This window comes from Leucoraja erinacea, unplaced genomic scaffold, assembly GCF_028641065.1.
Source record: "Leucoraja erinacea ecotype New England unplaced genomic scaffold, Leri_hhj_1 Leri_1392S, whole genome shotgun sequence".
NCBI lineage: Eukaryota > Metazoa > Chordata > Chondrichthyes > Rajiformes > Rajidae > Leucoraja > Leucoraja erinaceus.
In genome coordinates this window covers 5,930-31,333 of record NW_026575663.1, presented here as the reverse complement: position 1 = coordinate 31,333, position 25,404 = coordinate 5,930, and the positions used below count along the sequence as shown (strand labels likewise).

General features: G+C 51.5%; 2 protein-coding genes across 2 annotated transcripts; one reads left to right on the top strand and one right to left on the bottom strand.

Moving 5' to 3' along the window:
* The first annotated feature begins 46 nt into the window (after window positions 1–46).
* Window positions 47–9,215, top strand: atg12 (ATG12 autophagy related 12 homolog (S. cerevisiae)). Its single transcript, XM_055665623.1, has 4 exons — window positions 47–132; window positions 6,524–6,660; window positions 7,818–7,880; window positions 8,411–9,215. The coding sequence occupies exons 1-4, from the start codon at window positions 99–101 to the stop codon at window positions 8,468–8,470; spliced, it is 294 nt and encodes a 97-aa protein (XP_055521598.1). The 5' UTR covers window positions 47–98; the 3' UTR covers window positions 8,471–9,215.
* A 7,615-nt stretch (window positions 9,216–16,830) lies between these two features.
* On the bottom strand, window positions 16,831–21,486 carry LOC129715773 (zinc finger protein 239-like). The gene is made up of 2 exons (XM_055665624.1): window positions 21,472–21,486; window positions 16,831–18,991 (listed from the first exon to the last, which is right to left on the bottom strand). The coding sequence occupies exon 2, from the start codon at window positions 18,864–18,866 to the stop codon at window positions 17,805–17,807; it is 1,062 nt and encodes a 353-aa protein (XP_055521599.1). The 5' UTR covers window positions 18,867–18,991; window positions 21,472–21,486; the 3' UTR covers window positions 16,831–17,804.
* Between the last annotated feature and the right edge of the window lie 3,918 nt (window positions 21,487–25,404).

Below are 25,404 nucleotides of genomic sequence, written 5' to 3'. Positions count from 1 at the left end.
GGACAGAGAGGGGAAGAGAGAGGGAGACAGGGTGGGGGATAGAGAGGGAAGGAGGGGGCGAGAGAGGGAGGGAGAGAGAGGGAGGGAGAGAGAGAGAGATGGCGGAGACGGAGGAGCCGCAGCGACGGAAAAGTGAGTGGGTGAGAGAGAGAGAGAGAGGGAGAGAGAGAGAGAGAATAAAGAAGAAGATATAGAAAGGGAGGGAAATACAGGGGGGGAGGGAAGAGACCAGGGGTGTAACCATGAGAGAGGCTGTGAGGGGTAAATGGAGGGAGAGGGTTTGTGGTGAGGGAGACGGGGTGAATGAGGGATTGAGGGGGTGGGTGTGAGGAAGAGGGATTGTGAAGGGAAACATAGAGGGAGGGAGGGAGGGAGGGAGGAAGGAATGGGAAATGGGGAGAGAGTGGGAGGGAGAGACAGAGACCAGGGGGTAAATATGAGGGTGGGGGGTGAATGAGGGAGGTTTTGCAGGGGGGTGGGTGCGAGGGAGAGAGAGGGCAGAGGAGAAAGATGGGTAAATGGAGAGAGGAGGGAAAAGGTTTTGGGGGAGGGAGAGAGACAATAACAACAGACAACAGGTGCAGGAGTAGACCGTTCGGCCCTTCAAGCCAGCACCGTCATTCAATGCGATCATGGCTGATCATCCCCAATCAGTACCCCGTTCCTGCCTTCTCCCCATATCCCCTGACTCCGTTATTGTTAAGGGCCCTATCTAGCTCTCTCTTGAACGCATATGACAGCCCCGCCATCCCGGGAATTAACCTTGTAAACGTACGCTGCACTCCCTCAGCCATGATAATATTGAATGGCAGTGCAGGCACGAAGGGCCGATTGGCCAACTCCTGCACCTTTTTTCCTATTTTCTATGTTTCTATGAAAGCATCCAGAGAAACTGCCTCCAGCGCCCTCTGAGGCAGCGAATTCCACAGACGCACCACTCTCTGTGAGAAAAAGTGTTTCCTCGTCTCTATTTTAAATGGCTTACTCCTTATTCTTAAACTGTGGCCCCTGGTTCTGGAATCACCCAACATCAGAAACATGTTTCCCGCCTCTAGCGTGTCCATACCCTTAACAATCTTATATGTTTCAATGAGATACCCTCTCATCCTTCTAAACTCCAGAGTGTACAAGCCCAGCTGCTCCATTCTCTCAGCATACGACAGCCCTGCCATCCCGGGAATTAATCTTGTAAACCTACGCTGCACTCCCTCAATAGCAAAAATGTCCTTCCTCAAATTAGGGGATCAAAACTGCGCACAATACTCCAGGCGTGGTCTCACTAGGGTTCTGTACAACTGCAGAAGGATCTCTTTGCTCCTATATTCGATTCCTCTTGTTATAAAGGCCAACATGCCATTTGCTTTCTTCACTGCCTGCTGTACCTGCATGCTTACTTTCATCGACTGATGTACAAGGACCCCCAGATCCTGTTGTACTTCCCCTTTTCCCAACATAGAAAAATAGAAACATAGAAAATAGGTGCAGGAGTAGGCCATTCAGCCCTTCGAGCCTGCACCGCCATTCAATATGTTCATGGCTGATCATCCAACAGTATCCTGTACCTACCTTATGTCCATACCCCCTGATCCCTTTAGCCACAAGGGCCACATCTAACTCCCTCTTAAATATAGCCAATGAACTGGCCTCAACTACCTTCTGTGGCAAAGAGTTCCAGAGATCCACCACTCTCTGTGTGAAAAAAAATGTTCTCATCTCGGTCCTAAAGGATTTCCCCTTTATCCTTAAACTGTGACCCCTTGTCCTGGACTTCCCCAACATCGGGAACAATCTTCCTGCATCTAGCCTGTCCAACCCCTTAAGAATTTTGTAAGTTTCTATAAGATCCCCCCTCAATCTTCTAAATTCTAGCGTGTACAAGCAGAGTCTATCCAGTCTTTCTTCATATGAAAGTCCTGACATCCCAGGAATCAGTCTGGTGAACCTTCTCTGTACTCCCTCTATGGCAAGAATGTCTTTCCTCAGATTTGGAGACCAAAACTGAACGCAGTACTCCAGGTGTGGTCTCACCAAGACCCTGTACAACTGCAGTAGAACCTCCCTTCTCCTATACTCAAATCCTTTTGCTATTTACTTGACGCCATTTAGATAGTAATCTGCCTTCCTGTTTTTGCTACCAAACTGGATAACCTCACATTTATCCGCAATGAAACTTCATCTGCCATGCATCTGCCCACTCCCCCAACCTGTCCAAGTCACCCTGCATTCTCATAGCATCCTCCTCACAATTCACATTGTCACTCAGCTTTGTGTCATCTACAAATTTGCTAATGTTACTTTGAATCCCTTCATCCAAATCATTGATATATTTTGTAAATAGCTGCGGTCCCAGCATCGAGCCTTGTAGTACCTCACTAGTCACTGCCTGCCATTCTGAAAGGGACCCGTTAATCCTTACTCTTTGTTTCCTGTTTGCCAACCACTTCTCTATCCATGTCAGTACTCTACCCCCAATACCATGTGGCCTAATTTTGCCCACAAATCTCCTATGTGGGACCTTATCAAATACTTTCTGAAAGTCCAGGTACACTACATCCACTGGCTCTCCCTTGCCATTTTCCTAGTTACATCTTCAAAAAATTCCAGAAGATTAGTCAAGCATGATTTCCCCTTTGTAAATCCATGCTGACTCGGATCGATCCTGTTACTGCTATCCAAATGTTCGGCTATCTCATCTTTTATAATTGACTCCAGCATCTTCCCCACCACCGATAACTGGTCTATAATTCCCCGTTTTCTCTCTCCCTCCTTTCTTAAAAAGTGGGATAACATTAGCTATCCTCCAATCCACAGGAACTGATCCTGAGTCTATAGAACATGGAAAATGATCACCAATGCATCCACGATTTCTAGAGCCACTTCCTTAAGTATCCTGGGATGCAGACCATCAGGCCCTGGGGATTTATCAGCCTTCAGTCCCATCAGTCTATTCAACACCATTTCCTGTGGATTTCCTTAAGTTCCTCCGTCACCCGAGATCGTCTGCCCGCTACTATATCAGTAAAGATTGTTTGTGTCCTCCTTAGTGAAGACAGATCCAAAGTACCTGTTCAACTCATCTGCCATTTCATTGTTCCCCATAATAAATTCACCTTTTTCGGTCTTCAAGGGTCCAACTTTGGTCTTAACTAATTTTTTTCCTCTTCACATACCTAAAGAAGCTTTTACTATCCTGCTTTATATTCTTGGCTAGCTTACCTTCGTACCTCATCTTTTCTCCCCGTATTGTCTTTTTGGTTATCTTCTGTTGTTCTTTAAACATTACCCAATCCTCTTGCTTCATCTTTGCTACGTTGTACTTCTTCGTTTTAATTTTTATACTGTCCCTGACGTCCCTTTCTCCCCTTGGAATCTTTCTTCCTCCTGGGAATGAACGGATCCTGCACCTTCTGTATTATTCCTAGAAACATCTGCCATTTTTGTTCCACTGTCATCGCTGCTAGTGTATCTTTCCAGTCAACCTTGGCCAGCTCCTCCCTCATGGCCCCATAATCCCCTTTATTCAACTGTAACACTGACACCTTCGATCTGCCCTTCTCTCTTGCCAATTGTAGATTAAACAAGACCATGTTATGGTCACTACCTCCTAATGGCTCATTAACCTCGAGGTCCTTTATCAAATCTGATTCATTACATAATACTAAATCCAGTATTACCTTCTTCCTGGTAGGCTCCAATACTGAGTTCTAAGAATCCATCACAAAGGCATTCTACAAAGTCCCTTTCTTGGGGTCCAGTACCAACCTGACTTGCCCAGTCTACCTGCATGTTGAAATCTCCCATAACAGCCACAGCATTACCTTTACTACATGCCAATTTTAACTCCTGATTCAACTTGCACCCTATGTCCAGGCTACTGTTTGGGGGCCTGTAGATTAGTCCAATTAGTCCTTTCTTTCAAAAACCCTGGAGCGTATCGTTGCGTCGCAACTTCATTCCCACCTCCTTGCGTATAACCTACTTGAACCCCTCCAATCTGGCTTTCGCCCCCTCCATAGCACAGAAACTGCTCTCCTCAAAGTCCTCAACGACCTCCTCACCTCTGCTGACACTGGTTCCCTCAACATCCTCATCCTCCTCGACCTGAGCGCAGCCTTCGATACAGTGAACCATAACATCCTGCTCACCAGACTCAAAGACCTCGGCATTGAAGGCTCTGCACTCAGCTGGCTCCGTTCCTACCTTTCCAACAGATCCCACCATCTCTCTCCACAACCACACCTCTGCTACAGCCACAGTCACTCAAGGCGTTCCCCAAGGCTCCGTACTCGGCCCCCTCCTCTTCATCATCTACATTCTCCCCCTTGGTCAGATACTCCGCCACTTCAACCTGGACTTCCATTGTTACGCTGATGACACCCAGATCTACCTTGGCAGCAAATCCCCCCACAACCCCCCCCCTCTCCCATATCAACTCCTGTTTGTCAGCTATAAAAACCTGGATGCAACATAACTTCCTCAAACTCAACAGCGATAAGACAGAATTCCTCCTCATAGGCTCCAAAGCCACACTCAGCAAAATCAATAACCCCACTCTCACCATCGACGGCACCACTGTTTCCCCATCTCCCCAGGCCCGCAACCTTGGCGTGATCTTTGATTCCACCCTCTCCCTTGAGCCTCACATCCGCCATGTCATTAAAACCTCCTTCTTTCATCTCCGCAACATCGCCAAACTCAGACCCTCTCTCACACCTCCCGCTGCTGAAAGACTCATCCATGCTTTCATCTCCTCCCGACTGGACTATTGCAACTCACTTCTCCTTGGCACCAGCTCCACCTACATCAACCGACTCCAACTGGTCCAGAACGCAGCCGCCCGACTCATCACCCACACCAAATCCTGGCATCACATCACTCCAGTCCTCAAACAATTTCACTGGCTTCCCATCTCCCACCGGATCACCTACAAAATCCTTATCCTCACCTACAAAGCCCTCCACCATCTGGCCCCCCCGATATCTCACTGACCTCCTCTCCCCCTACCAACCCTCATGGTCCCTCAGATCCACATCAGCCGGTCTCCTCTCCATCCACAAGTCCAACCTCCGCAGTTTAGGGGACAGAGCCTTCTCCAGGGCAGCTCCCAGGCTCTGGAACTCCCTCCCCCAACTGATCCGCAATTCCGAGTCCCTCACCATCTTCCAGTCCCGTCTCAAGACCCATCTCTTCACCTCTGCCTATCCTTAGCCCCACGTCCCCCTCCCTTTTCATCTGTGCATTAATTGCCTTATTATTGTGTTTTGTATTGAATTCTGTCTTTTCTTTGTGTACTAGTCATGTCTCTACTATTTATTTCATTCCCCTTACATGTTTTTCCTCTACCTGCTAAATTTTTGTAAGGTGTCCTTGAGACTCTTGAAAGGCGCCCATAAATAAAAGTTATTATTATTATTATTATTAGGGTTTTTTTACCCTTACAATTCCTTAGTTCTATCCATACTGACTCCACATCTCCTGTTTCAATGTCACACCTTGCAAGGGACTGAATTTCATTCCTCACCAACAGGGCAACCCCACCCCCTCTGCCCACCTGTCTTTTCGATAGGAGGTAGACCCTTGAATATTCAGTTCCCAGCCCTGGCCCTCTTGCAGCCATGTCTCAGTAATTCCCAAAACGTCATACTTGCCAGTTTCTAACTGAGCCCCAAGCTCGTCTACTTTATTCCTTATACTTCACGCGTTCATATACAGCACTTTGACCTCCCTATTCACTTCTCCCCTCGCAATTGGCCCAGACCTTACTCTGTTGTCTCTTCTCGAGCTTCTTGAGAGGGAAGGAAAGAATGAAGGGAGAGAGAGATGGGAAGGAATGAGGGATTGAGGGGCAGGGGGAGTGGAGGGGAGAGAGGGGTAAATGGAGGGAGAGGCGGGGGAAAGGGTTTGGGGGAGGAAGGGAGAGGACGGGGTAGAGAGAGAGGGGGAGAGGGTGGGGGGGGGAGAGAGCAAAGAGAGAGAGGGGAAAGATAGGGGAAGAGAGATTGAATGAGGGGGAGGAGGGCGGTAGGTGTTAGGGGGAGAGAGGGGAAAGATGCAAGAGAGGAAGGGAAGAGAGGGAATGAGAAGAAGGGAGAGAGGGGGACAAGTGGGAACGAAAAGAGAGGGGGAAGGGGATAGGGAGTGTGAGTCGATGGTCTTACATTGGGATGAATCTAGAACTAATCCTTTCTCCTCTCTCTCCTTCCTCCCCATCTCCCGCTCTCTCTGCCTCTCTCCCTCCGTCTATGTCTCCCTCTGTCTCCCTCCCTCTATCTGCCTCTCTCCCCGTCTCTCCCGTCTCACTGTCTGTGTGTGTGTGCGTGTGCGTGCGTGTGTGCGTCTGTCTCTCTTAACCTCTGTCTCTCAACCTCTTTCTCTCCCTCTGTCTCTCCCTCTCCATCTCTCTCTCCCTCTCCGTCTCTGTCTCTCTCTCTCTCTTCCTCTCTCCCTGTCTCTGTATCCTTTCTTGCACCCTCATTCCCTCCTTTCCTCTCCCTCCCCTCCATTCCATCCCTCTCTCTCCCAGTTGATGTTCTCCTGAAGGCGGTGGGAGATACGCCGATCATGAAGCAGAAGAAATGGACGGTGGAGAGATCGCGGACAATCCAGGCGCTCGGGCTCTTCGTGACAAAGTTCCTCAAGTTGGAGGCCGGAGAGCAACTGGTAGGGGAGCGGAAGGCTCACTCCCTCCCTCTCTCCCTTCCTCTTCCTCCCTCTCCCTCCCTCTCCGTCCATCTCACCCTCTCTCCCACTCCCTCTCTCCCCCGCCCTCTCTTTCCCTCCGTCCCTCTCTCTTCCCCTCTCTCCCCGATAGGAAGAGAGAGAATGAGGGAGGGTGGGACCGACCTTTCTCTGAAGAAGGGTCTTGATCCGAAATGTCACCCATTCATTCTCTCCAGAGATGCTGCCAGTCCCGCTGAGTTACTGCAGCATTTTGTGTCTATTATTCCCCCTCCCTCTTTTATCACCCTCCCTCTCTATATCTCCCGCCTCTCCCTCCGTCTCTCCCCCTCTCTCTCCTATCCTCTCTCTCCCACACTCATTCCCTCTCTCGCTCTCCCTCTCTCGCCCACTCCCCCCTCTTTCGCACTCTCTCCCTTTCTCTCTCTCTCTCTCTCCCTCTCCCTCTCCCTCTCCCTTCTCAATCCCGCTCGCCTCCCCTCTCTCCCTCCCTCTCTCTCCCCGTCTCTCTCCCCCTCTCTCCCTCTCTCTCCCCCTCAGATAGATTAGACAATAACCTCCACATACATCCTCTCCACATCCACTCTATCTGAGGAAGGATGTGCTGGCCCTAGAGAAGGTCTTGAGGAGGTTTACCAGAATGATCCCAGGAATGAGTGTGTTAACATAGGATGAGCGTTTGTCGGCACTGGGCCTGTACTCGCCGGAGTTTAGAAGAATGAGGGGGGGACATCATTGAAACTTTACCGAATAGTGAAAGGCCTGGATAGAGTGGATGTGGAGAGGATGTTTCCACCAGTGGGAGAGTCTAGGACCAGAGGACACAGCCTCAGAATTAAAGGACGTTCCTTTAGAAAGGAGATGAGGAGGAATTTCTTTAGCCAGAGGGTGGTGAATCTGTGGGATTCGTTGCCACAGATGGCGGTGGAAGCCAAGTCAGTGGATATATTTAATGCAGAGATAGATTCTTGATTAGTACAGGTGTCAGGGGTTATGGGGAGAAGTCAGGAGAATGGGGTTAGGAGGGAGATAGATCAGCCGTGATTGAATGGTGGTGTAGACTCGATGGGCCGAATGGCCTAATTCTGCTTTTTGTGTCTAATCCTGGACTCTTTAAACCTCTCTCTTTTCCCTTTTAGTTTATTTACGTGAATCAGTCTTTTGCCCCCTCTCCCGAGCAGGACGTCGGAACACTATTCGAGGTGGGTTTATATCCAAGATTCATATCTGGTCTTTTACGCTTTAAGTGTAGTTTGTTGTCACGTGTACTGAGGTGCAGCAAAAAGCTTTCTTGTTGCATTCTATCCAGTCAGCGGAAAGACTATACATGATTACGATCGAGCCGTCCACAGTGTATATATACAGGATAACGGGAATAATGTCAATAGGACTCGGTGGGCCGAAGGGCCTGTTTCCGTGCTGTATCTCTAAACTAAACTAGTGAGTGAACGGGCGATCGCTGGTCAGCACGGACTCGGTGGGCCGAAGGGTCTGTTTCCGCGCTGTATCACTCTGTGACTAAACGTTATTCCCATTATCCTGTATCTGTGGACGGCTCGAATGTAATCATGTATAGGCTTTCCACTGACAGGATATCTTGCAACAAGAAAGTTTTTCACTGTACCTTGCGTACACGTGGCAATAAACGACACTGACTGAATCCTGTAGAGGGGAGGGAAGGAGAGGGAAAAGTTCTAGCTGTTTTCTAATAGACTTTTCTGTCTGTTTTTAGTGCTTTGGGAGTGACAATAAGTTGGTGCTCCACTACTGCAAATCACAAGCGTGGGGGTGAAGACAATAGACAACAGGTGCAGGAGTAGGCCATTCGGCCCTTTGAACCAGCACCGCCATTCAATATGATCATGGCTGATCATCCACAATCAGTACCCCGTTCCTGCCTTCTCCCCATATCCCCTGACTACGCTATCTTTAACAGCTCGATCTAACTTTCTCTTGAAAGCATTCAGAGAATTAGCCTCCACTGCCTTCTGAGGCAGAGAATTCCACAGATTCACAACTATCTGGGTGAAGAAGTTTTTCCTCATCTCCGTTCTAAATGGCGTACCCCTTATTCTTAAACTGTGTGGCCCCTGGTTCTGACTCCCCCAGCATCGGGAACATGTTTCCTGCCTCTAGCGTGTCCAATCCCTTAATAATCTTATATGTTTCAATAAGTTCCCCTCTCACTTCTAAATTCCAGTGTATACAAGCCCAGTCGCTCCAATCTATGACAGTCCCGCAATCCAGGGAATTAACCTGGTGAACCTACGCTGCACTCCCTCAATAGCAAGAATGTCATTCCTCAAATTTGGAGACCAAAACTGCACACAATACTCCAGGTGTGGCCTCACCAGGGCCCTGTACAACTGCAGAAGGACCTCTTGGCTCCTATACTATGCTCAAGGCAAGACATTTGGGAGAGACCAGGGGAGAAGAGAAGGGGAGAGGAGTGGGGGGGAGAGAGTGAAGCTCTCGATCTCTCTCTGTCCACAATTTCCAGAATGTATAAACTCAATAAAATGATTATTGTCTCTTGAGTTCAAAGAATGATTTATGATTCTGGGGTAGTCCCCCCTCCCCCCTCTCTCCTCCCCACCCAATCCCCACCTCTCTTTCCCCCTCCCCCCCCCCTCCCCTCCCCCCCCCCCTCGCTGTGCCCCCCTGTCTCTCCACCTCACCCCCCCCCCCCCTCTTCTCTCCCCTCCCCTCTCCACCCTCTCTCCCTCTCCCTCAAATATATTTTCAACATATATGTTTGAAAATTTGGATCATTTGGTGATTTCGTACTATGGTGGTGGGTGTGTTACCACGGTTTGTTCTGTATTGTGATCATAGAAACATAGGAAATAGGTGCAGGAGTAGGCCATTTGGCCCTTCGAGCCTGCACCGCCATTCAATATGATAATGCTGATTATCCAACTCACTATCCTGTACCTGCCTTCTCTCCATACCCCCTGATCCCTTTAGCCACAAGGGCCACATCTAACTCCCTCTTAAATATAGCCAATGAACTGGCGTCAACTATCTTCTGTGGCAGAGAATTCCAGAGATTCACCACTCTCTGTGTGGAAAATGTTTTTCTCATCTCGGTCCGAAAAGACTTCCCCCTTATCCTTAAACTGTGACCCCTTGTTCTGGACTTCCCCAACATCGGGAACAATCTTCCTGCATCTAGTCTGTCCAACCCCTTAAGAATTTTGTACGTTTCTATAAGATCCCCCCTCAATCTTCTAAATTCTAGCGAGTACAAGCCGAGTCTATCCAGTAATTAAATACATTATTTTGATACAAAAAAAGTGCAGAGCATCACGACGCATTGAATTGAAGGTCACAACGCAAGCTGGTAGAACGTCATGGAAACACCTGGAATATTGTGCAGTTTTGGTCTAGAAATTTGAGGAAGGACATTCTTGATATTGAAGGTTCACCAGGTTAATTCCCGGGATGGCAAATTTAGAAGGATGAGGGGATCTTATTGAAACATAATATTCTTGAAGGATTGGACCGGCATGATGTGGGAAACATGTTCCCGATGTTGGGGGAGTCCAAAAGCAAGGGTCACGCATAGTTTAAGATTAAGGTAGTTGGCCGTTTAGGACTGAGATGAGGAGAAACATTTCCACCCAGAGTTGTGAATCTGTGGAATTATCTGCCATAGAAGGCAGTGGGGGCCGATTGACCGAATGTTTTCAACAGAGTTAGATTGAGCTCTTAAAGATAGCTGAGTCAAGGGAAATGGGGTGAAGGCAGGAACGGAGTACGAATAGTTTGAAGGGCCGAATAGCCTACTCTTGAGGCCTATTAATGCAATGTGACATTTAAACGTCCCGTGTAGCAGTGTCCAGAGGGCAAGGATCACCGCCACTCCACCAAGGGTCTGTAGGGGTGGAGCGGCTCTGTTGTCAGCGACCGGAGGGCTGGTGATCGGATCTAGGGAGTGGGCAGGGCTGAAGATGTCCTGGTTGGTTTGCTTCTGGGCCTGGCCAAGAATTAACCTGGTGAACCTACGCTGCACTCCCGCAATAGCAAGAATGTCCTTCCTCAAATTTGGAGATGAAAACTGCACACAATACTCCAGGTGTGGTCTCACCAGGGCCCTGTGCAACTGCAAAAAAACCTGTTTGCTCCAATACTCAACTCTTCTCATGATGAAGGCCAATGTGCAATTAGCTTTCTTTACTGCCTGATGTACCTGCATGATTATGCCCCTGTCCCACCTAAGAAACCTGAACGGAAACCTCTGGAGACCGCACGGAAACCTTGGGTGGGGCGCTAAGTCTCCAGAGGTTTCCGTTCAGGTTTCCTAAGTGGGACAGGGGAATAACCTTCATTCCATTGAGGGTCTGTAACCTTCTGGAATAACCTTCATTCCATTGGGGATCTCTGCTGTCAGCGACCATTGGACTGGTGACGGGATCTAGGGAGTGGGCAGGGCTGAAGATGGCCTGGTTGGGTTGTCCTAGGCCTGGCCAAGCTGGCCATCCTCATGTCACGGTGCCAGGCAAAAGAGGGCTTTTGCCCGAGCTGGATGCTTGCCCCGTTACCGGAGTTACGTCCGTGACCAGGTGGTGTTACGTCCGGGTGGTGTTAGAGAGGGACATAGCTGTACCATCTACTTCTTCTGTATACTTGTAAAGATTGTAACATAGTTGGTTGCCGTTGCTGTGGACGGAGAGACGGGGACGTGAGCAGCCATTGAGGGCATCCAGGGTGCAGGTGAACCCCCTCATCTCTTCGGTGTGCGGGCTGAGCTTCGAGGGGCTGAGCTTCGATGGAGGACCACATGACGGGGCACAACAAGGAGAACCGTTATCTGTGGGACGTGTGTGGCAAGGCTTGGCAGAGCCCAATCGAGCTGAAGACCCACCAGCGGGTACACACGGGAGAACGCCCCTTCGACTGCTTGGAGTGCGGCAAGAATTTCAAGACGGCGAATGTCCTGAAGTCCCACCGGCGGGTGCACGTAGGCGAGAAGCCCTATGGCTCTCTACATGCGGCAAGAGATTTGCCTTGTTGTCGGGGCTGCAGACACACCAGCGGGCGCACAGCAGTGAGCGGCCCTTCACCTGCCCCGACTGCGGCAAAGGCTTCAAGTCATCCACGGACCTGAAGTTGCACAGGTGCGTGCACACCGGGGAGCGGCCCTACAACTGTGCCCAGTGCGGAAAGGGCTTCACCCACGCCTGCAGCCTGCTGAACCACTAGCTCACCCACACCGGCGAGCGCCCCTACACCTGTGCCCAGTGCAGCAAGGACTTCAATCAATCCAGTAACCTGCTGATGCACCAGCGCACCCACACCAGCGAGCGCCCCTTCACCTACGCCCAGTGTGGCAAGGGCTTCACCAACTCCGGCAACCTGCTGAAGCACCAGCGCAGCACCCACACCGGCGAGCGCCCCTACACCTATACCCAGTGTGGCAAGGGCTTCACCACCTCCAGAAACCTGCTGGTGCACCACCGCACCCACACCGGCGAGCGCCCCTACACCTGTACCCAGTGTGGCAAGGGCTTCACCCAATCCAGCAACCTGCTGAAGCACCAGCGCCCCTACATCTGCGTGCAGTGCGGCATGGGCTTCACCCACTCCACCAGGCTGCTGTCCCACCAGCGGGTGCACGCCAGCGAGTCCTGTCCCCAGCCAGGTGTGGAGAGCACACCAGTGGCCAGCCTTACGAATGCCTGTACTGTGGTGAGGCGTTTGACAGTTCGCGGGGGTTGCGGCAGCACCGGAAAGACCACGCCGGCGAGCAGCTGCTCCCACTGTGACAAGAGAGCATGGGGGCGGCGGGAGCACCAGTGGACACACACCAGGGAGAGACCCTTTGTGTGCGCTGAGTGTGGCAAGGGTTTTACCTGCATGTCCAGACTGGCAGCACCGGCGTACCCACAGCGGTGAGCGTCCCTTCCCCTGCCCGTCCTGTGGTAAGGGCTTCACCCGCCTTAACCACCTGCTGGAGCATCGGCGAGTCCACACCGGCCAGCGCCCCTTCACTTGCCCGCTCTGTGGCGAGGCTTTCCCCCGCTCCTCCATCACATGGATAGGCGCAGTGTAGGCAAAATGCTGTAAGGAATGGGTAACATTTCTGGTCGAGACCCTCCTCAGTCTCGACCCAAAATGTCACTCAGTCCTTCTGTCCAGAGGTGCTGCCTGTCCTGCTGAGTTACTCCAGCATTTTGTGTCCTTTTTTGTAAACCAGCATCTGCAGTTCCTTGTTTTTAAACCATTCTGGTTAACTAAATGCAATACTCCAAATGCTACTTGACCAATGTCCCTTAAAGCTGCACATATACATTCCTCTCTCCTTATCTCACATCCTTTTATCTCCTTATTTTCCCTCGCCTCTGTCACTTACTCACTCATCTGCCGATCACCCCCTCATCTGTCAACATAGTGTCAGTCTGAAGAAGGGTCCTGACCCGAAATGTCACCTATCCATGTTCTCCACAGATGCTGCCTGACCCGCCGAGTTACTCCAGCACTCTGAAATGTCACCTATCTGTTCCTTACAGCCCAATGACATTAATACAGAATTCTCCAATTTGAGGAGACTCTCCCCTCATCCAAATGAAATCCTGGAGTCTGTCCCGACCCCAACTCTTTTTTCCAGCTCCCCCCCCCCCCCCCCCCCCGACTCCATTAGTCCATAGAAAGGTCCAGACCCGACACGTCGCCTGACCATTCCCCTCTAAAGTGCCGGTAGAACTCAGCAGGTCAGCCATCCGTGGTGGGAAACGGATGGAGAAGTGTTCCTAATATAAGCCCTCCTTGGCCCTGTCAAGGAGCAGACAAGCAACAGTACCAGCATCTTCTCATTCATACTTTACCCAAGTGAAAATGCAAAAATGAGCCAAGCTGCACACAGCCGACGGCTCACAGTACCAGTTGGCTGCCACTGGCCCAAAAACGTAAAAGCATTTTAAAGTGTTTTTTTAAAAGAAAGTCTTGACGCATTTGTGCCTTGCCTAACAAATAAAGCGTTTTTCCTGACCTGACTTGGTTCTTCGTAATTCTACAGAATTCATGTTTTGTTATTAATAATGAAAAAAAATGCCAACCTTCTCACAAAATGATGATGATGGCGGGACTGACATATGTTGAAAGAATGGGTCGACTGGATTTATATTCACTGGAATTCAGAACGATGAGCGGGTCTCTGAGAGAATCGTATAAAATTAGTGAGGTATTGGATAGGGTAGATGCAGGAAACATGTTCCCCATGTTGGGGAGTACAGAATTGTTCAGATTCATTTCTTAAAACAGTCAACTCACAATAAGTTAGATCAACCAACACAATCTTTACTGATCATTTAGCCGGCAAGAATACCAGGGGATACAAAGTCAAGTATACAACACATACTGAACTCTCCTGGGCCATCACTCTAATGAACATACAGCATCTTTTTATAGTGTTCAAGAAGGAACTGCAGATGCTGGAAGATTGAAGGTACACAAAAATGCTGGAGAAACTCAGCAGGTGCAGCAGCATCTATGGAGCGAAGGAAATAGGCGACGTTTCGGGCCAAAACCTTTCTTCAGACCGATGAAGAAGCATCTTTTTATAGTATTTGGAAACGTAGTCACATGTTTATACAGAGTTGGAGTAATGACGTCCAACACATCAATCACAGAGTATACCCATTCAAAGCATTACAGGTGGACAACCTTTTATCCGAAAGCCTTGGGACCAGACACTTTTCGTAATTCAGAATTTTTCGGCTTTCGGAATGGAAGATTTTTAGCGTAGATTTTAACGGCTGGCGCAGTGGTAGAGTGCTCGGCTCATATCCCCAAGGTGGCGAGTTTGCGCCTCGATCTCGGCAGTTACTCGATCGCGAGTTTGAGTCTTCAATGTAGTTTTTTCTTGCAGAATAGGAGAGAATAGGGAGGGTTAGGCTGGGATCAATCTCTGCGAGATGATCTTAGTGCGGGAGACAAGTGTAGGAGAGGTGTACTGACTGTGTGGGCAGAACTTTGGAAGTAATTGCCCACCATTCTCAAAAGCCACTGTGCCTCCCTGTCCCTCCAACTCCAGAGGAATCTGCTCCCCGTTGGGCCGCTACGGCGGCAAGTGGCAGTTCGCCCACAGCCCGAGCTGCGCCCCTCATCCGCAACCCGGGTTCCTCTGGAGTTGGAGCGGGGCTGGGCTAGAGTTGTTGCTGGCTGTGAGTCTCTGGGATCTCCGTGCTTGCAGTGGGCCTGGGGGTCGGTGTCCCGATGAGGGGGCGCAGCTCGGGCTGTGGGCGAACTGCCACTTGTCGCTGTAGCGGCCCATCGGGGAGCGGCTTGTGGTGGTCCTGACGTCTCTCAGCTCCTGTCCAGGGGGGTGGCCGGAGACGTCAGGACAAACAAGAACCCGCACCCCAATGCGCCACTGCAGCGACAAGTGGCAGTTCGCCCACAGCCCGAGCTGCGCCCCTCATCCGCAACCCGGGTTCCTCTGGAGTTGGAGCAGGGCTGGGCTAGAGTTGCTGCTGGCTGTGAGTCTCTGGGATCTCCGTGCTTGCAGTCGGTGTCCCGTTGGTCCTGACGTCTCCGGTCACCCCCCTGGAATGGAGCTGAGACTGGGAACTGTACCGCCCTTGCCCCCTCCCTCTGCAACTGCAAACAACCCCACAGTTCCCAGTCTCAGCTCCTGTACAGGGGGGTAGCCGGAGACGTCACAGCCCGAGCTGCGCCCCCTCATCCGCAACCCCAAGACGTACCTTGCACACCATCAGCTTCGGGGGAGCGTGTTCCTCTGTAATTGGAACGGGGCTGGGCTGCTGCTGGCTGTGGGGCTCTGGGATCTCCGTGCTTGCAGTGGGCCTGGGGGCCGGTGTCCTGTTGGTCCTGACGTATCCGGTGACTGGCACTGGCTCCGACGTGAAGACAGTGCAAAGCCCCCGCGCCGGTGCAATGGGCGGGGAGCTGGAGAGGGGAGGGAAGGGATCACACACATGGCCAGGAAGTAGAGGGGTGTAGGTGGGGTGAAACTGAAGGGAGCGACAATTTGCTGCTGCCTGCCTGCTGAGTTAAAAAGTTCCCATGCAAGACTCACGATACACTGTGTATCTTGAGTCTACCGTGGGAACGTTTTAACTCAGCGGGCAGACAGCAGCAGATTGTCAATTATTAACCCTCCCGCGCAATATACCCTCACCTTCTCTTTTATGAATGGGGATTTAGTTCCCCTTACTTCGAGGACCGACCGGAGGTTCCGCTGTCACCTCTGCGGGCCGCCCTCGGTGAACGTTTTCAAGGAACTTTCTTCAAGGACTGAAAAAAATGTCCGCTATTCGGAGCTTTTCGTTATTTGGAACTTCGGATAAAAGGTTGTGCACCTGTATTGCCACTAACACAATACTTCTCATGTTATGGTTATATCGGTCACAAACTTTAGTTACAAACCCCCAAACACTAGGAACCTAGTCAAAGGTCTATCATCGGAAGTACCTTCTAAAACAATGAAAGCATCTGTATCAATTACCCACAGAAGTTCCTGTTTACAGAGAACCAACTCCAAAGGAAACACATCCTCTCTCAAGGCTTCTGTTGACACAAGCCAGCACCTTTCAGGAAACACATCCTCTCCCACCATTGTCAATATCTTTTGCTTGGGCACAACAGGAAGCAGCTTGGATGCAGTTTGAATGCTGGCCTCCAATTTCCTGATTACACAGCTCATCTACAGCACAGAATTACAAAGCTTCAGAACTCAAAACCCAAAGAAGTCAAATTAATCTTTACTTAATAAAATACCTGACGTTATAATTTGTATTTTATAACTAGGATATTATCAGAAACAGGGGCCACCGTTTAAGAATAAGGGTAGGTCGTATAGGACTGAGATGAGGAAAAACTTTTTCAACCAGTGTTGTGAATCTGTGGAATTCCCTGCCACAGAATGCAGTGGAGGCCGATTCACTGGATGATTTCAAGAGTTAGTTCAGTTCACATTTACTGTCACATGCACCAATTAAGGTACAGTGATATTTGAGTTCCCATACAGCCATACTAAGTAAAAAGCAACAAGACACACAGCCACATAAAATAAAATTTAACAGAAACATCCACCACAGCGGAATCCACATTCCTCACTGTGATGGAAGGTAATAAAGGTCAATCATCTTTCTCATTTGTTCTGTTGAACCCTCCGCAGTCGCCGGTCGGGGCTGTTGAACCCTCCGCAGTCGCCGCTACCAACGGTCCGATGTCCGAAGCCCTCACGTCGGTAAATGAACGAAACTCCGGCAGCGGGAAGGATCGGAACACTGCAGGATGGAGCTCCCGAGTCGGCCTCTTCTTACCGGAGACCGCGGGCTTAACGGTGTTAAAAGTCCACAGGCCCCGAGGTTGGAGCTCCTCACGGGCGATCCTCGGCAAAGGAGAAAAATCTTGGAGGACCGTGCGCAAGTGTAGGATGAAATGCACACCTAGTCTAGATACAAGGAACAGCAGATGCTGGTTTACAAAAAGAGACACAATCTCCTGGAGTAACTTACACCTCTGGAGAGCATGGCCAGGCAACATTCTAGGTCAGGACCCTTCTTCAGACTGCTTGGTGTGGGGGTTGGAGAAAGTTGGAAAGGAAAGGTGGGAGTGGTCGCCTTAGATTCCCTTCCCTCTACAGATGCGGCCTGACCCACTGAGTTCCTCCACCGCTCTGGAGGGAAAGGACAGACGACGTTTTGAGTCAGGACCCTTCTTCAGACTGAGTGGAGAGGGTGGGGGGAGGAAGCTGGAAAAGAGAGATGGGGATGGACAAAGCCTGGCAAGTGATAGAAATGTTACCCATTCCTTCCAGCATTTTGTGTTTACCTAAACAGTGCCTATCCACGTGACGGTGTGCCAGCAGGCTGGAGGAACGGGCAAAGGCCTTATGAGAGCGGGCAAAGGCCTTACCACAGAGCGGGCAGGTGAAGGGGCGTTGGCCGGTGTGGACTCGCCGGTGCTCCAGCAGGTGGTCAAGGCGGGTGAAGCCCTCACCACAGGACGGGCAGGGCAAGGGACGCTCACAGCCATGGGTACTCCGGTGCTGCCACAGGCTGGGCATGCGGGTGAAACCCTTGCCACACTCAGCGCACACAAAGGGTCTCTATCTGGTGTGTATCCGCTGGTGCTCCCGCAGCCCCCCTGCTCTCTTGTCACTGTGGGAGCAGCTGCTCGCCGACGTGGGCCCGCCAGTGCTGCCGCAACCCCCGCGAGCTGTCAAACGCCTCACCGCAGTACGGGCAGTCGTAGGGCTGGCCACTGGTGTGCACGTGCTGGTGAGACAGGGCGTGGGAGGCCATGGCAAAGCGCTCTCCACACACCAGGCTGGGGACGGGACGGTCGCCGGCGTGCACCCGCTGGTGGGACAGCAGCCTGGTGGAGCAGGTGAAGCCCTTGCCGCACTGGGCGCAGGTGTAGGGACGCTCGCTGGTGTGGGTGCGCTGGTGCTCCAGCAGGCCACTGGAGCGGGTGAAGGCCTTGCCGCACTGGGCGCAGGTGTAGGGGCGCTCACCGGTGTGGGTGCGCTGGTGCGCCAGCAGGGTGCTGGACTGGGTGAAGCCCTTGCCGCACTGGGCGCAGGTGTAGGGGCGCTCGCCATTGTGGGTGCTGCGTTGGTGCACCAGCAGGCTGCTGGATTGGGTGAAGCTCTTGCCACACTGGGCACAAGTGTAGGGGCGCTCACCACTGTGAGTGCGCTGGTGCAGCACCAGGCCGCTGGATTGGGTGAAGTCCTTGCCGCACTGGACACAGGTGTAGGGGCGCTCGCTGGTGTGGGTGCGCTGGTGCTGCAGCAGGCCGCTGGACTGGGTGAAGCCCTTGCCGCAGTCGCTGCAGGTGTAGGGCCGCTCCCCGGTGTGCACGCGCCTGTGCACCTTCAGGTCCTTGGACGACTTGAAGCCTTTGCCGCAGTCGGAGCAGGTGAAGGGCCGCTCACTGCTGTGCACCTGCTGGTGCTCCCACAGCCCCGACAACTGGGCAAAGCTCTTGCCGCATGTGGAGCAGCCATAGGGCTTCTCGCCCGTGTGCATCCGCCGGTGTATCTTCAGGACCATCGCCGTCTTGAAGCTCTTGCCGCAGTCCGAGCAGTCGAAGGGGCGTTCTCCTGTGTGCACCCGCCGGTGGGTCTCCAGCTCGCTCGGGCTCTGCCAGGCCTTGCCACACACGTCACACTCATAACGCTTCTCCTTGTTGTGCCCCGTCATGTGGTCCTCCATCGAAGCTCAGCCCTTCGAAGCTCAGCCCGCACACCGAGCAGATGGGGAGGCTCACCTGCACCCTGGCCGCCCTCAATGGCCGCTCAAGTCCCCGTCTCTCCGTCCACAGCCACGGCTCCTAAACCCTGCAGGAGGGGAACACAGAGGGTCAACACGCTGGCAAACAGGACATTACTAGCACATATTGAGTGTGTTTATGGCGGAGGAAACCGTTATATAATTGTGCGCGGCACACTGGCGCAGCGGTACAGTTGCTGCCTCACCGCCAGAGACCTGGGCTCGATCCTGACTACGGGTGCTGTCTCCATGGGCCGAAAGACCTGTTGTTTCCGCGCTGCATCTCTAAAGTAAACTAAACCAAAGAAGGGTGTCGACACAAAACGCCACCCATTCTTCTCTCCACAGATGCTGCCTGACACGCTGAGTTACTCCAGCACTTTGTGTCTATCTTCTCCACAGATGCGGCCTGGCCCGCTGAGTTACTCCAGCACTTTGTCATTGAGTCATGGAGTGATACAGCGTTGGAAAGAGGCCCTTCTGCCCAACTCGGAGCCGCAATGCTAGATCCCCCTGTTCTACACATTCTGCAAAGCTCAGAGTTCAGAGTACTAATGAGACCACACCTGGAGTTTTGTGTGCAGTTTTGGTCCCCTAATTTGAGGAAGGCCATTCTTGCTATTGAGGGAGAGCAACGTAGGTTTACAAGGTTAATTCCCGGGATGGGGGGGACTGTCATATGCCGAGAGAATGGAGTGACTGGACTTGTACAGGATGAGAGGGTATCTTATTGAACCATATAAGATTGTTAAGGGTTTGGACATTAGAGGCAGGAAACATGTTCCTGATGTTGGGGGAGTCCAGAACCGGGGGCCACAAAGTTTAAGAATAAGGGGTAAGCTATTTAGAACAGAGACGAGGAAACACTTTTTCTCACAGTTGTGAGTCTGTGGAATTCTCTGCCTCAAAGGGCGGTGGAGGCCGGTTCTGTGGATACTTTCAAGAGAGAGCTAGATAGGGCTCTTAAAGATAGCTGAGTCAAGGGATATGGGGAAAGGCAGGAACTGATTCGGAATGATCAGCCATGATCACATTGAATGGCGGTGCTGGCCCAAAGGGCCAAATGGCCTAATCCTGCACCTATTGTCTATTGCCCCAGCGCCCCGCCATTCACAGTAAAGATCCTGCCCTGGTTTGACTTCCTAAACTGCAACACCCTCCCCACCCCCAAACAATGTGACCTCCTCCCTGTGGCTCCCTGCCCCTTACCTCTGCCGCCTCCTGCTCATTACCCCCCTTTCCTCAGTCCCCCCTCCTCCCCACCCCTACAGTGTGAACCTCCACCAGGCTCCCCACCCCCTTCCATGACCCACTTGACCCCTCTCCCTCCCCCCCTCCCAGTTCCCTGCCCCCCCATTCACCCCCCTCTCGGTACCAAACCCACTCCCCCTTGAATCCCTTCCCCCTCCCTTGACTCCCTGCTTCCCCCCGCTACTCACTTCACCCCTTTTCCAACCCCCCGCCCCTCCCTCCCCCCCCCGGACTGTCCCTCTCTCTCTGAATCTCTCCCTTTATTCGTGCCCCACTCAGCCCCCCACCACTCAGATATCTCTCTCTCTACCTCTCCGAATTCTCTCTCTCCTCCCCTTCCCCACTCTTTCTTGCCCTCCCTTCTCTCTCCACCCATCTATCTCCGCCCCTCTATCTCTCTCTACCCCTCTCTCCCTCTACTCAATCCCTCTCTCCCTCCCCATTCTCTCCACCCCTCCTGTCTCCCTCCCCACACTCTGCCTCTCATAGAACCATAGAAACATAGAAATCTGCAGGAGTAGGCCTCGGCCCTTCGAGCCTGCACCGCCATTTAATATCATCTGATCATCCAACTCAGTATCCCGTACCTCCTTCTCTCCATACCCTCTGATCCCCTTAGCTACAAGGGCCACATCTAACTCCCTCTTAATTATAGCCAATGAACTGGCTTCAACTACGCTCTGTGGCAGAGAGTTCCAGAGATTCACCTCTCTCTGTGTGAAAAAAGTTCTCCTCATCTCGGTTCTAAAGGATTTCCCCCTTATCCTTAAGCTGTGACCCCTTGTCCTGGACTTCCCCAACATCGGGAACAATCTTCCTGCATCTAGCCTGTCCAACCCCTTAAAGATTTTGTAAGTTTCTATAAGATCCCTCTCAATCTCCTAAATTCTAGAGAGTATAAACCAAGTCTATCCAGTTCTTTCTTCATCCCTCAGTCCTGACATCCCAGGAATCAGTCTGGTGAACCTTCTCTGCACTCCCTCTCTCTCCCTCTCCCTTCCTCTCTCTCTCCCTCCCCACTCTCCCTTTCCCTCTCTTCCTCCCTCTTTCTCTATCTGTCTCTGTCTCCTCACACCCTCTCCCTCTCCTCAACGTTCTATCTTTCTCCCTCACTCACTCCCTCTAGTCTGTTTATCTCTCTGCCCTCTCTCAAATTCACTCTCTCCCCACTACCTCTCTTGTTCTCTCCCCCACCCCCCTCTCTTTCTCTATCTCTCCCCCTCTCCCTCCCTCCCCCTCTCCCTCCTTCCCCCTCTCCCCCCTCCCCCCTCTCCCTCCTTCTCTCTCTTTCTCTCACCGTCCAGTGCGGGTCGGCTCCATCTTGGGCCGCGGCCGCGGCGTCATTTCCGGGCTGAGGCCGCTCCGCTGCTCAGCCCGGAAATGACGAGTGGCCGCGGCCCAAAATGGAGCCGACCCGCACTGGACGGGGAGGCAGCGACGTCATTTCCGGGACGATGCCCCTCTCTCCTCCCCCCACGTTGCACGGTCTCTCTGTCTGCGGGGCAACGGGCCTGCGCCACGACGTCATTTCCGGGCTGAGGACCCCGCCGCGCCGCGCGGTGTCTCTCCGTCTCCGGGGCAACGGTGATGATGAGCCGTGAGTACCCGGGCCGGGCCGGGCAGGGCCTCAGTGACAGGGGCGGTGAGAGACAGGCTCCGGTGGATCGGGGCGGCCGAGGGCCTGGGGGAGAATTCGGTGCGGGGAGGGGGCGGGCTCTCGCACCCCGGACACGGTGACTGGGCCTGGGATTGGCGGTGCTCGGGGAGCCGGGCCTGGGGTCGGGGTAGGGCCTGCGCCGCCGCAACTCCACCATCAATCTCGGGTGGGGGCTGATGGATCTCTTTCTCTCTATCTCAAGTCAAGTCAAGTTTATTCGTCACATACACATACGAGATGTGCAGTGAAATGAAAAGTGGCAATGCTCGCGGACTTTGTGCAAAAAGACAAACAAACAAAATGTAGCAGAATCACATAATCTTTATCTCTCTCTGTCTCTATCTCTATCTCTCTCTATCTATCTCTCTCTCTATATATATATCTCTATCCATCTCTATCTCTTGCTATCTCTCTATCTATCTCTCTCTCTATCTATCTATCTCTCTCTCTCTCTCTCTCTATCTATCTTTATCTATCTCTATATATATATATATATATCTTTCTATCTATATATCCATCTCTCTCTCTCTCTCTCTAGCTCTCTATCTATCCCTTTCTATCTCTCTATCTCTCTCAATTCAATTCAATTTCAATTTAAAACTTTATTGGCATGATAAAAAATACATTGTTATATTGCCAAAGTATAAAACATGACATATTTAAGATGCATAAGTATAAATACAAGTATACAGTGCAAGGATAGATATGTCCCTGTGCATAAACTCGCAATAGGCCTATAGCCCTTTATCGATTGCTACACGTTCTTGCAGCTGTAAGCAGTACAACACAATAGCAAGTTTAGCAATTCAATATTAATTTCTTAGTGCCAGTTAATTCCAGAGATTCAGAGTGGTGAATCTCTGGAACTCTCTGCCACAGAGGGTAGTTGAGGCCAGTTCATTGGCTATATTTAAGAGGGAGTTAGATGTGACCCTTGTGGCCAAGGGGATCAGAGGGTATGGAGAGAAGGCGGGTACGGGATACTGAGTAGGATGATCAGCCAATTTCATATTGAATAGCGGTGCAGGCTCGAAGGGCCGAATGGCCTACTCCTGCACCTAATTTCTATGTTTCTATGTTAATGTCAATTAGTGTGTGCGTACATATGTGCATGTTGGTCATTCACCATCTCTCAGGTTGTGGCATGCTGTTACGTATTGTGCACTAAGATGTGCGGTATTTCCTTCGCCAAGGATTATTCTTAGTTTTGATGTATCATCTAGTTCTTTAAAATCAGGGGTTGCCACACTGAGTTTGTCAAAGTATGCTTTCCTTGTTTTGTCAATTTTTTTGCATTTTAGGAGGAAGTGCACCTCTGTTTCAACCTCATCTGTCAAACAGTGGCCGCATATTCCGTTTTCACCCGTGTTGACCACCTGCTGGAGCACCGGCGAGTCCACACCGGCCAGCGCCCCTTCACCTGCCCGCTCTGTGGCAAGGCCTTTGCCCACCCCTCCGGCCTGCTGGCACACCCTTCTTCAGTCTCGACCTGAAACATCACCCATTCCTTCTCTCCAGAGATGCTGCATGTCCCGCTGAGTTCATTATTTTGTGTCCTTTTTGTAAACCAGCATCTGCAGTTCCTTGTTTTTAAACCATCTCTGCACCTTCCCCAAAGCCTCCACATCAGTCCTGTAATGGAGTGACCAGAACTGTATGCAATACTCCAAATACTCCACTCATCTGCCCTTCACCCCCTCACCTGTTAACATGTTGTCAGTCTGAAGAAGGGTCCCATCCCGAAACGTCACATATCCATGTTTTCCACAGACGCTGTATGATCCTCCGAATTACTGCAGCACTTGGTGTAAGAGTCACAGAGTAGTGTAGTGTGCAAACGGCCCTTCGACCCAACGTGACCACACTGACCAACATGTACCAGCCACACTAGTCCCATCCGAGGAGGAGCCATCTTGGGGAACGGCTGCTTGGAGAAATGGACTTTTTAATGTGGGCGGTAGGGGGTAATTATACTTCTAGGTCCCTACCTGGTCGGTGAGGCAGCTTTTTCTCCAGCCTGCCCCGTCCTCGCGGCCTACCAGCGGGCGTGGAGCGCCTTTCCTGGCAGGGACCGCCCAGCACCTCGGCTTCGTTGGCGGCACAGCGCTGAAGCGCTATCGTGGAGCGGAGTGGGTGATGCCATGCCTGGGTTGCCGTGCTGGATTGACGCGCTGGAGCTCTGGTGAGCTGTGACCGCCGAGATCAACACCTCTGGGCTGCGGGTCTACGGAGCGGAGCGGGCAGCGCCGACTCTTAACATCGGGAGCCTGGGAGCTCGAAACCGGCGCGGCCTTATCGGCTTCGGAAGCCGTGGTCCCCAGCTAGGAAGCGGCCGTTCCACGTGGCCCAGCCGCTGTGAGGACTCTCCCGACGCCGGAGCAACACCACCCGGCCAGAACGGCCAGGAACATCGGGCCTCAGTGGAGGCAATTGCGGTGGCCTCAATAGGCCTGACTTTGGGTGACCTGGGGATGGGGACTGGACATTGTACCTTCCCCCACAGTGGTATCCACTGTGGGGGGATGATTTTTTTTTTTTTTTTTTTGTGTATAAAATATGTTAGTCTGCGTCTAAGATGGCTGTCGGAAGGGAGAGTGGACGCTGGCGCACTTTAGCTGCCGCTGCTCTCTCTTCACATTGTGTTTTTTTGATTTTTTGTCTTTGGAGCGATTTCTGTCTTTAATTTGTGTACTGGTGATGTCCTTACTATTTATTTTTCTCCGACTATATGGTTTTTCTCTTCTGTTAATTTCAGTAAGGTGTCCTTGAGACTTTGAAAGGCGCCCGAAAATAAAATTTATTATTATTATTATTATCTGCCTGCATTTGGTCCATTACCCACCAAACGTGTTCTATCCAAGGCAAGTCAAGTCAAGTTTATTTGTCACATACACATACGAGATGTGCAGTGAAATGAAAGTGGCAATGCTCGCGGACTTTTGTGCAAAAGACAAACAACCAAACAAACTATAAACACAATCATAACACACATATTCCTTTACATAATAAATAATGGAAGGAAACACGTTCAGTATAGTTAGTCCCTGGTGAGATAGGCGTTTACAGTCCGAATGGCCTCTGGTAAGTAACTCCTTCTCAACCTCTCCGTTCTCACCGTATGGCAACGGAGGCGTTTGCCTGACCGTAGCAGCTGGAACAGTCCGTTGCAGGGGTGGAAGGTGTCTCTCATGATATTGTTGGCTCTGGAGTTGCACCTCCTGATGTATAGTTCCTGCAGGAGGGGCAAGTGAAGTTCCCATAGTACGTTCGACCGAACGCACTACTCTGCAGAGCCTTCTTGTCCTTGGTAGAGCAATTCCCAAAGTATTGTGTATCCATGTACAGGTGCACAACCTTTTATCCGAAGTTCCAAATAACGAAAACCTCCGAATAGCGACATTTTTTCAGTCCTTGAAGAAAGGTCCTTGAAAACGTTCACCGAGGGCGGCCCGCAGAGGTGACAGCGGAACCTCCGGTCGGTCCTCGAAGAAAGGGGAACTAAATCCCCATTCATAAAAGAGAAGGTGAGGGTATATTGCGCGGGAGGGTTAATAATTGACAATCTGCTGCTGC